We start from the raw sequence: 12,109 nt of genomic DNA, 5'->3' as shown, positions 1-12,109 counted from the left end.
ATTTCATCCTATGATCAGTTTACAGCCATTATAATTTTTTTAAAAAGTAGCAAAGTAATATGATCAAATTTATGTTTTAGAAAGACAGCAGTAAAGATACTAGAGATAGGAGGCTACAATAATAGTTTATGAGAAAGGTAGTAATAGCTAACACATAATGCTTATTATGCACATATGCTAATTGCTTACCTCCTTATGTGTATTAATGCTTATAACAGCCTTATAAGGCAGATGCTATTATTAACTCCATTTTACAGATGTATAAACTTAAGTATTCAGTTGTTCAATAATTTGCTTAGGTTTCCACGGCTAGCAAATGTTGAGACTAGGATTCAAACCCAAAAAGTCTTTCTCTTCAATCTGCATCTTTAACCGCTACCCTTCCCTGCTTTTCAAGTAATAAGAATCAAGCTAGAGAAAAAACAATGAGAATGAAAAGGGAAGTTGTATTCAAGAGGCATTTTGAAAGTAGAATCAACAGAGCTAGATGACCAATTTTAATTTAATAAAGATGGATGGAGTTCCTACCACATGGCAAACACCTGCAGCTACAACATTGAAAAAAACAGACATGGCACACTGTTCTCATAAAGCTTGTTTGCCAGTGGAAGAGCTGACAATATGTGGTTCATAGTAAAGACAAAGAAAGAACGAAATAGAATAATGGGTAATAGAAAATAAATAGAAAGGGAGCTTCTAAATAGAAAAAGGCAAAAAAAAAAAAGGGAGCTTCTACAATTGGGTCAATTGTGACTCCAAGAAGATGTGAAGAATCCTAATGAGCCAGCCAAGGTAAACAATCTAAGTTATTAGAGTTTGGCAAAAGGAGAAGAGTGGCATGAGATGAGGCTGGAGAATTAGACAGAGATCAGTTTGTGTAGGACCTTTAAGGCCATGGTGGAACTTGGCCAAAGATAATGAGATGTAATAAGATGAGTATGAGATATTCCAAAGGGTTTCAAGGAAAGGAGTGAATTGGTGTTGAGGGAAGAAGAGCAGAGGAGTGGTTGAGGATTCTTTCATAATGGGTGACTGAGAAGATGCTGTTGCCATCATAGTTGGCAAATACAGAAGAAGGGGCAATCTGGGGCTGTGGGGGCTAATAGTAAGTTCAGTTTGGGATATTTAGAGCTTGAATTACTGGCAGAACTTGAATTACTGGCAGAACTTCCAAGCTAGAAAGATCTAAACCGGGCTTATTAGTAAAAGAGTCAAGGATAGACTTCATTATGTATAAGTCATAAGCTGGTCCTTGAAATCAATAGTGCTATCACCCAGGGAGCATCTTCGGATCAGGGCTTAGGCAAAGAAAGATGGAAAATCAGCCTGAAAAGAGGCAGTCAGTGAGGAAGAATAGGATCAATAAGGAGGAAATGGGGGGCGGTAGTAGGAGACTGGGGAGAACAATGCAACAAACATCGAGAAGGAAGAGACCTGGGACGAAGGGCTAGATCTGGGGATTCAGAGGTCATTATGACCTTTGCTAGAGCAACTGAAAAATCATCTCTCATTTTCCACGGAAACCATCCAGGGCCTGTGCAATCCAATTGCTGCCACAACAGGTAAAATTACTCGCATGCAACTGTTATCTATGTATATCTTTATATTTCATGTTTCTGCTTTTATGATTATAATGATTCATTGTTTCAGTTCCTGTTACTGTTTTGTGTTTCCACCAGGAGAGATACAGGAAGCTGGTAGGAAAGATTTGGGAAGGAATGTAAGCTAAAATTGGAAACAAGACTATGTTTTATATAGGTGGAATGGAGGGGGGTGGTCATGAGATATCTGAAAAGACAAAATTGCAGAGGTCTAATAACAAAATGCTGGAGAAATGGTAATTAGGCCAATTTAGTGGTGCGGACTAAGGATTCTTTTATGATAGTCATTAGTAATAAAGCTAGAAAGCTGGTTGGGATGGAATATGGAGGAGCTTAAATGCAAGATTCAGCATGTCTGAGTCTTCTCCTGTAGGTAAGAAGAACCTCTGAGGACTAGGAAGGAAGGAAGAGCCAGGACAAGACAACCATTAATGTAAGGATGGTGCTTGGCAGACTGCAGGCAGCAAGGTGTGTTAATTTGAAACCCTGTTCCAGTTAGGGAGGGGTCAGGTGAGGATGAGGCTCTATCAAGTGGAATCCTCATCAGTCAGACAGCATGCAGGGTGGCACCAAACACTGAAGAATAAGTACTCTGAAAGACACTCAGAATCAGAGCCTTCTAGAACACCCCAAACCTATTCACCCCCCTAGGAAGCAAGATCGATCATAAGAGCCAAAGTATAGAGTCAAAACAGGCTAAGAATGACCAAGACATCCAAAGGGGATGGACATGGCAGGAAGAAAGGAGGCTAAAGAATCCCTAAGTCCTGGCACAGGTACTGAGATAATAAGCTGCTGTGGTCCAGTGGTGAGAGCCAGAACAGGGATGGGGTTCCAAATAAGATATATTTCAAAGTAATAATATGGGAGATGTGTCAGCTGTTAGACGCCCCAAAGAGGGAGTTTTGGACATAGTGACTACAAAAATGGTGATGCCCTTAATAGAAATGGAGTGAAAAGTGGGAGTTAGTTTTGAAAGGTGACAGTGAGGTGAAGAATTTGGCTTTGGACATGTTATTTTGAAGAGATGCTAAGTCCAAATCGAAATGTCTTCAAGGCCATTGAAATGTGAGATGAGAGATCAGGATTGGAGGTAGGCACTGCTTCTATAGACATACCAGATGAAGGTGTTGAAATTCATAAAATTTTAAAGAAGCAGAGACTAAGAAAAGAGAAAAATCAAGAGCCAAAACAAGAACCTCTCTGTCTGAGACAAAAGTAGGAAAGAAGAAATAGAACAAATTGAAGAGGTAGAAAGAAAATGATAATAGACCATTGTCGCAGAACCTAGAGCAGAATATATGAATGAAGATGGTCTCTAGGTCAGAATAGAAGCTGTGGGATTAGAGCATCAGGCAATCACCAGGTTGTCTTCCCGCCCTCCCTACTTCCTCCTCCTCTGCCCATTCCCCAGCACTTCCTCCTATAAGTAACTCCCTCCCTAACTTGGTCAGGGCATCCATTGCCTCAGAAGATAGTAGGGGTGTAAAAAGAAAAGGTCAACACTCATATTTTGAATTCCAAAGTAGGCTCTTAAAACTTGTAGGTTTTGAGTCTCCGCCGAGAGTCACCACTGTTTCCTGCTTCAACAGTGCTTGGACGGAACCCGGCACTCGTCCACCACCTGGGCCGGCCGTTCAGGGCCAGCCGTCCACCATCTCTTCGTCGCGCCCTCGGACCGCTCCAAGGCCCCCGCCGCCGCTCGCCGCTGCTCGCCGCCGCCTTTTCTCAGCCGCCGCCATGACGACCGCGTCCCCCTCGCAGGTGCGCCAGAACTACCACCAGGACTCGGAGGCCGCCATCAACCGCCAGATCAACCTGGAGCTCTACGCATCCTACATCTACCTGTCCATGTCTTACTACTTTGACCACGATGATGTGGCTTTGCAGAACTTCGCCAAATATTTTCTTCACCAATCTCATGAGGAGAGGGAACATGCTGAGAAACTGATAAAGCTGCAGAACCAACGAGGTGGCCGAATCTTCCTTCAGGATATCAAGAAACCAGACCGTGATGATTGGGAGAACGGGCTGAATGCAATGGAGTGTGCATTACATTTGGAAAAGAGCGTGAATCAGTCACTACTGGAACTGCACAAACTGGCCACTGATAAAAGTGACCCCCATTTGTGTGACTTCATTGAGACTCATTACCTGAATGAGCAGGTGAAATCCGTCAAAGAATTGGGTGACCACGTAACCAACCTGCGCAAGATGGGGGCTCCCGAATCTGGCATGGCAGAGTATCTCTTTGACAAGCACACCTTGGGAAACAGTGATAGTGAAAGCTAAGCCTTAGGCTGTCTTCCCATAGCCACAAGGGTGACTTCCCTGGTCACCAAGGCAGTGCATGCATGTTGGGGTTACCTTTACCTTTTCTATAAGTTGTACCAAAACATCTACTTAACTTCTTTCATTTGTACCATTCTTCAAATAAAGTAATTTGGTATGCCCCCCCCCAAAAAAACTTGTACGTTTTGAATTTTTAAAAAAGCCCAGCTCTAGAAGAATTGAGGCCTAAGATTTTTTCCAAAAAAGAGCCAGAGTAACAGCCACTTACCATGCTCTGGGGAGAAGAGTTTCAAGAGTGAAAGAAGAAAGCTTAGACTCTGGTGGGTCCTCACAAGAGGTCTTCTTCCTGCCCCCTCTAGGAGCCGGTCTTGGGGGAAGGTGGCAGGAACAGATCTGCCACATAAATTTTGAGGGATTTCTATAAAAGAGACTTGTGCCTAGCTTCACAGCAAAGCTCTGGAAGTGAAACACAAAGGATCCCAAAGAAGTGACTTGGGCTACAACAGGGTGAAGGCAGTGGTACAGAAAAGCCCAGTGACAGCTCTGGGTCATTCATCAGCCCTGGGAAAGTGAGGGGCAATGGCCAAACCTTCTCCTTGCTTCAGAGAATAAAATATACAAAGCCAACAGCCAGAGGTCCAAAGGGTCTTATAGTCCTTAGAAGGGGATGGACATGGCAGGAAGAAGGGAGACATTAGTATGGACGGCGCAAAAAGGGAACCAGATGTGAGCCTAGTGTATGTCAGCGGGAGCGACTACCAGCCACCTTAAAGAAATCCAGAGCAAAATTCTCTGCTTACTCAATTCCATAATACCATGTATGACCTTCCAACCCCTGCTCCTTCCCTCTCCACACTCAGATGAGATGCCATCCTAGGGACAGTGCTCTAAACTGGACTATGTTTAAACCTAAATGGGAGTGCCTGGGTGGCTCAGTCAGTTAAGCGTCCAACTCTCGATTTTGACTCAGGTCATGATCTCAGGGTCGTGAGATCGAGCCCAGGGTTGGGCTACGTTCTCAGCACAGAGTCTGCTTGTCCTTCTCCCTCTGCTCCTCCCTCCGATCTCTCTCTCAGTCTCTCAAATAAATTTTAAAAAGTCTTTATAAAAATCTAAATAACTAAGAAATTACTGTATTTGCCTGAGTTAACCTCAAATTACAAGATAAAGCTTTCTGCCATCAAATAGAATCAAGAGCTAGAAGTAGAAATTAAATTTAGTTATGGGAAAATAAAGTTGAGTTGTCATCTTTTGCACATTAATTTGTCTGTGAAATTTGCACCTGCTGCACATACACCCTAACAACTATTTTGTTCCTTGACTAATTACAATATTCTACTTTTTTTTTTTAAGACTTTATTTTTTTATTTGACAGAGAGATAGAGAGCACAAGTAAGCAGAGAGGCAGGCAGAGAGGGAGAAGCAGGCTCTCTGCTGAGCAGGGAGCCTGACGCGGGGCTTGATCCCAGGACCCCAGGATCATGACCTGAGCTGAAGGCAGCCGCTTAACTGACTGAGCCACCCAGGTGCCCCAATATTCTACTTTTGATACAGACCAAAAAGGGCACAAAAATGCTAAAAATTAAAAATAAAATTGTAGCTAAGCAATAATGTAATAGTGCCACAAGAATTATATATGAAGATATGGGTGTCAGAGAAAAATAAAGTTTTTATTCTGTGTATATAATTAAGTGACACTCAATTTTCATTGCTGCTTTCCTAATGACAGCTATAAAGGATGCCAAATATAATCTGTGCAGTTTAAGTATGTCAAACACCATTTAATTTCTATTCTAAGAATGCAGGAATGGAATCTTCCAGAAACAAGCCAATTGAATGCTTTTGAAATTACTTGGACAAAGGATCAATTTTTACCCCAAAATTGTATATCAGGGAAGAAAGTGCTTTTAAAAATCCATTACATCATTCCAGCTGAGGATTGTGAGTGAAGTGTAGTGATGATTTATTTTAATACCAAAAAAAAAAGCTTTATAAAGAAAATCTAACTCCATTAAAAAGAAAAGAGCATTGTGTTGCGTTAGTTTCAAGCATTGTTGTATTTGATAAATTTAAGAGGTTTGCAGTCCTGCCATTCTTAAGCACCCCAACCAGATTGCAGAAATCAAGGGAACGGTTAGCATACAAAGACGAGGCAATGAATGCAATTGGCTCTGCGCTTTTTACCCAGCAGAATTGCTGAAATCTATCAGTGTTGCGCCACAAAATGTTCCGGGAACCTCAACTCTCTTCTACCTTAGTGTTAATTTCCTTACCAAACAGGGCACTTACTGAGGTGTTCAGGAAGTCTCTGTTCCCTGATAATTGCTTAATAGTCTTAGTCCTAGGGGGGCTAATCAATCCAAATGGGTCCCTTCTCTGTGCCTGATGAATCGCTTCAGGTGCCCATTACAGAAAATCTGCGGTGGGTATGTGGACTGCTTCAACATCCAGGACCTCCCAGGAGTAGACAGTATTAATGCTAAAATGCAAAAGGCATTTCTACTTCCAAAATCCACGATATTATATATTCTGCTAACACAGATTCATGATTTGCCGAAGCCTAGAAAGCTTATGCCCACTGAAGGGGCTCCTGGAATAACACCACCATGCTACCAGCCTCTGTTTTTTCAGGGGCTAGGGTGAGGAGGGCCCTGTGCATGCTGGAACTCACAGATCATCATCAGCAAACTCACTTATTTTCCCATTCTCTTCTCTCAACATTTCCTTCACCTTCTGGCCTTATTATAAACCCAGTTCTCTCCTGAGATACTTTCTTTTTTTTTTTTTTTTTAAGATTTTTTATTTGAGAGATAGAGAGCACGAGAGGGAAGAGGGTCAGAGGGAGAAGCAGACTCCCCGCTGAGCAGGGAGCCCGATGCGGGACTCGATCCCGGGACTCCAGGATCATGACCTGAGCCGAAGGCAGTTGCTTAACCAACTGAGCCACCCAGGCGCCCTCTCCTGAGATACTTTCATATGGTGCCTGGTTTTCCTCCACATTCCTGGAAATAATGGGCCTGCAGCTAAAATAGGATGTGGGATAGGTGTCCTCCTTGCTTCACCTCCAGGTCATTCTCTTTTCCTCCTCCCTAAAATTAGTCTCTGCCTTTGAATCTCGTATCATCTGACTATACCGCCCAATACCTCTTTGTGTTGCAGTTATCCACCAGATTTTAATTCCTGGCTTACTGTCGCTCTCTTCAACATTACTACTTTCTTAATTCTTAGGCATTCCAAAATCCAGGTAGATGATCCTTCCAATATTCTAGCGTCTCAATTCCTTCACTTTCTCTCCTCCTTGCCCATCACCTTACATCAGTGACTCATTCTTTTGCTGCATCTTAGCCCTCATTATTACCAAAAAGGCAACCCTTCCGTCGTCTAAATTTCCAGCATCCAACCTTCTGTCACCACCTACCTTTCTAGCTCACTCTCTTAGAACCTGTCTCCAAAGACCTCTGACCCTATCAGAACCAATGATTTGTTGATTCTATCCCCTTTTCACTTTCCTTCACCTCATCCCAGGTGCTCACAGTCCCCTGTACCCAACTTAACTCCCATATTCAATCAGTACAATCAATTATTCTGTGTTCATGTTCATGTCATCATATTCCAGCATACAGCATATATGCCTGCCTAAAGCCTAACCCCTGTTAAATCCAAATCTCCGTCGACAATATGCTCAAACCCCACCTCTAATCCATCACCAAACCTGTCTTCAGAATATATCTTGAATACAAATGATGTGTATCTCTTGTACCATCAATACCCTGGTCCAAGCCATCATCACCTCTCTCTAGATTATTGTAATAGCCTCCTGCCTAGTTTCTCTGCCCTTGCTCCCCAGACTCTATTCTCCATACAGTAACTATAGTAAACCTACTACCAAATAAGTCAGATGATGTCACACCTCTGCTCATAAAATTCTAATCTCTTACCAGAGTAAAAGCCAAAGTCCTCACAATGACCTACCAAGGCCTATCAACCAAATATTTGCACTAAGTAATTATTTGTTGCAGGGATGAATAATGAATAAAAAACTATTCTAAAAATGTCTCCATAGTATCCAAAGATGGCTTCTCTATGCTCTCTTCTCTACAAAGTTAAGAGCTTCGGGCTCTAAGTGGAATATATCTGACATTCTCTGCAGACCATTGGTGAAAATTTTTTTCTTAATTTGACTTGAACTCTGTGAGGTCAAGGACAAAGTGTTGGTTATTTTTATAACCTTATCACTTAATATGATGCCTGGTACAGAGTACACATTCGTATTTGTTGTGTATACCACAAAATACCATATGTGAGGAAAGTATCCATGTACAATTAGTGAACTTGTCCAGGGTGGCTTGAGAAATGTATTAACTGACAATATGCTCAAATAAAAAATAAAATAAAATAAAATAAAATAAAATAAAATAAAATAAAATAAAATAAAATAAAATAAAATAAATCCCTACTGCTACTTATCTTAAAAGATACCACAAAAACAAAACAAAAAAACTATCACATGATAAAGAGCTTTCTCAGAAATCAACACCTGCAATTTGGAGTGCCTACTTCTGTGAATTTCCATTTGGGATCCATATCTGAAACCCCAGTTTGGTTTTTCCGTCCTTGAACTTTTAATCTATATGGCACTTCTTTCCCAGTTGGCAGCGCACAAGCTTCCTGTACTTCAGTACCAGTTGCTTTAGAGGATACTGCCTGGCTTCTTGGAATGACCCAAAACTCTCCAAAGTGACTTTCATCCCTGTCATGAAGTCTGTATTTTAAGTCAAGCCATCCTGAATGAATTCCTTTCAAACGTATTGGAATCCCATCCAGGTGTTATTGCACACTACAGTAACAAAGAGACAGACAGAAACTTCATTTTATTTACATCAAATAAAAATATATATGCTTTGAAATTTACAGATACTTTCTGGAAGGAAAGACACTGTTAGTAGTAATCCTTGGGGCACCTGGGTGGCTCAGTTGTTAAGCATCTGCTTTCGGCTCAGGTCATGATCCCAGGGTCCTGGGATGGAGCCCCACATCGGGCTCCCTGCTCGGCGGGAAGCCTGCTTCTCCCTCTGCCTGCCACTCCCCCTGCCTGTGTTCCCTCTCTCGCTGTATGTCTCTCTCGCTGTCAAATAAATAAATAAAATCTTAAAAAAAAAATAGTAGTAGTCCTTGGTAATGGCATGACATGTTGGCACAGAGGTCAAAAAAGCAGAATTTTACTTTTCATTTTTACACCTTTTGAAGTTTTAAATCTTTGGCTCTATGAGTTTATGAGCTCAACATCATCCCTCCTACCCGGGTTTAGTGGTCACTTCTGCTTCCCAGCCTATATCCTTGCGATCTGAGCTCCTCTCCTCCTCCTTCCAGAGTCCTTGCCTAAAGCACTCTTCAATTTGGGAAGAAGGATCTATTATTTTATATACTTTGAAAATAGCTTAATTAAGGGCAAAACAGTATAAACCTTTGTAGAAGTTCTACAAGTGTACTTTGTTACTGTGTTGGCATATCTAATAGTCTCGTTCAAGCCGTTTCCTAATAATAACGACACCTGGCATTTACTGAGCCTGATCCAAGTGCTTTGCATGTATTAATTCATCAAATACTCACAAAAACTCATTAAGGTAGTACAAACTCTATCCCCATTGTTTATACAGGGAAATTAAGACACTGAGAACCTGAGTAACTGGCCAAAGAATTTAAGTAATTTGCTGGAAAGAGCAGAATCAGAATGCAAACCCTGGAATTCAGACTCCAGAACCACACTCTTAACCAGTAAGCTACGCTCCCTCTTTTCATGCAAAAATTTAACATGTGTTTCTGTAAATTAAAAATAAAAGAAATGAATAGATGGCTTTTACCTGGTTCATTATAAGTTTTTCAAAGTAAAATTTTGGCTAGCTCTTTTCTATTCCACATGTTAGTTTGTTATGAATTGCTTTACTTTTTTTTTGCTTTCTATTATACTTAGGGAGTTATTTTTAGTTTGGGGAAGTGTGTATACAAATTATAGTCTTATAGGATTGGGGACTGCTGGCTAGGACAATAGCGCCCAGTTTTTTGGATTTCAAAAACTACCTATAATACTCTGAAGGTGTTATAGCAGTCCCCCCATAAGTAGATATTCTCACTGATCCTTTGAGACTACAATAAGATTGTTGTAACCCAGTATCATTTGAGGCTTTCTCTTTCCCTTGCGGATTTATGGAAACTTGGCCTGATGTCCTAATTTCAAGACTTATGTGAGTACAGGCCCTCTCTGTATCCTTCCTGTGTCTGCACTCAGATTCCTGCACTGGTGCACAAAGTTCTAGCTTACCAATACTTTCCATGAAAACAAAATAAAGCAACACAAACAAGCAGTAATTTTTCTAAAGATTTGGTGTTGAGCAAGTAGCATCTGTTGCTATCACCGGAGTAGAAATCCAAACACTTCTGCCCAACTCATCTTACTACCAGAGTCACCTGGAAAAACGCAAAATAGTCAAGCACTGAGTGGAACAATGCTTTACGCACATGGGGAAGAGACAGGCAAGATCAGCTCCAGTAGTGAGTGGTGGTTCCCCCATGGCCATGGAGTCCCTCTCAGCAGCCAACACAGGGCAACTGGCCTGCATGTACCCCTCTTATGCTACAACAGAAGGACCTCGACTCTTTCCCACAGGGAACAGACAGCAGTGGGACTGGCCAGGTGCCACAGGACACACGTGCTTAAGCAGAACAAAGGAGTACACGTTGAGTCTGAAACTGGGAAAGAGATTCCTACACAACGTGATAAATCCAGAACGAGCGGTGAGTGCTCTTTATCACTTGATAAGGAAGTGTGATAAGGGCCATTCTTATGCAGCTGAGAGGGAACTGAAAGCCTGTGACTGCCTTTCCAAACATTTATAAACATCATGGGGAGGGGCACCTGGGTGGCTCAGTCGGTTAATCACTCTTGATTTTGGCTTAGGTCATGATCTCAGGGTTGTGAGATGGAGCCCCACTTTGGGCTCAGGTGCAGGGTGGGAAGCCTGTTTAAGATTCTCTCTCTCCCTCTTCCCCTGCCGCTCCCCCCTTAAAAAGAAAGAAATATCAGGCGCCTGGGTGGCTCAGTTGGTTGAGCGACTGCCTTCGGCTCAGGTCACTATCCAGGAGTCCCTGGATTGAGTCCCGCATCGGGCTCCCTGCTCGGCAGAGAGTCTGCTTCTCCCTCTGAACTTCCCCCCTCTCATGTGCTCTCTCTCTCTCTGTCATTCTCTCTGTCTCAAATAAATAAAAATTTTAAAAAATCTTTAAAAAAATAAAAAAATTAAGAAAAGAAAGAAATATCATTGGGAAGTGATCTTAAGACATAAAGTACAATCCAGTGCTAGGAGGCTGAGTATGGGGTTGGGGGGTGGGGGTTAAAGCAGAAAGGCAAGGGTAGGAAGAAAGGGTAAAAGAATTCAGTGATAAAATGGGATATCAAGCTTAGAAATACCTGAGCTTTTTCCTACTATGACTTAAAATATCTTAAGGATAAATATAACATACATGATTCATCATTTAAATGGCTCAAATACTTCCTTTTTAATGCTGGAAATGCTAGAAAAAACACACTACCTAAATGAAAGAAAATATGTCATCATTCGCTACGTCTGAAAACTTTGAGTTAATAGCAAAATGTAGGGGGAAAAAATCTATTCTAAGGAAATTTCTAAATCAAAGTGCAAAGATATTAACAGGCAACATTATTACTTTAAAAATAATTACTGAGTTTACTATATACATTAAGAAAAAAATTATTGTCTCCTATTCTGTAGGTTTCTTTTCAAATTTTGTTGATTGTTTCTTCTGCTGTGCAGAAACCTTTTAGTTTGATGTTATCTCACTTGTTGATTTTTGCTTTTGTTGCCTATTTTTTTTGGTCTCATATCCAAAAAAATCATTGTTAAGTCCAGTGTCAAGGAGATTTTTCTTAAAGTATTCTAGGAATTTTATGGTTTCAGGTCTTACATTTAAATTTTTAATGTATTTCAAGTTAATTTTTGTGTCTGGGGTAAGATACAGGTCCAGTTTCATTCTTCTGCATGTGAATATTCAGCTTTACTAACACTATTTATTGAAGAGACTATCTTTTCCCCATTAAGTATTCTTGGCTCCCTTGTCAAGTATTAGTTGACCTTATATGTATGGCTTTATTTCTGGACCCTTGATTCTTTTCCATTAATCTAGAGAGTATCTATTTTATG

The 12,109-nt window shown here is 41.2% G+C and overlaps 1 protein-coding gene across 3 annotated transcripts; it reads left to right on the top strand.

Moving 5' to 3' along the window:
- Positions 1 to 876: 876 nt before the first annotated feature.
- Positions 877 to 10,686, top strand: LOC112824126 (ferritin heavy chain-like). 3 transcript variants are annotated; one of them, XR_012379406.1, is made up of 4 exons: positions 877 to 1,105; positions 1,532 to 1,562; positions 9,551 to 9,668; positions 10,558 to 10,686. XR_012379406.1 is itself a non-coding variant. In XM_073896489.1 (2 exons), exons 1-2 carry the CDS (start codon positions 1,474 to 1,476, stop codon positions 3,891 to 3,893), a joined length of 789 nt encoding a protein of 262 aa, XP_073752590.1. In that variant the 5' UTR covers positions 1,459 to 1,473; the 3' UTR covers positions 3,894 to 4,017. The 3 variants fall into 3 exon arrangements, 1 of the variants encoding a protein (XP_073752590.1); XR_012379407.1 differs by lacking the exons at positions 9,551 to 9,668; positions 10,558 to 10,686 and adding an exon at positions 3,148 to 3,242 and having other exon boundaries at positions 877 to 1,562; XM_073896489.1 differs by lacking the exons at positions 877 to 1,105; positions 9,551 to 9,668; positions 10,558 to 10,686 and adding an exon at positions 3,194 to 4,017 and having other exon boundaries at positions 1,459 to 1,562.
- Positions 10,687 to 12,109: the final 1,423 nt, after the last annotated feature.

Source organism: Callorhinus ursinus, unplaced genomic scaffold, assembly GCF_003265705.2.
Source record: "Callorhinus ursinus isolate GAN/ISIS: 27379988/994484 unplaced genomic scaffold, GSC_fseal_2.0 scaffold9, whole genome shotgun sequence".
In the NCBI taxonomy this organism is placed as follows: domain Eukaryota; kingdom Metazoa; phylum Chordata; class Mammalia; order Carnivora; family Otariidae; genus Callorhinus; species Callorhinus ursinus.
Note: the sequence above shows the minus strand (reverse complement) of the source record. Positions and strands in the feature narration are given on the sequence as shown.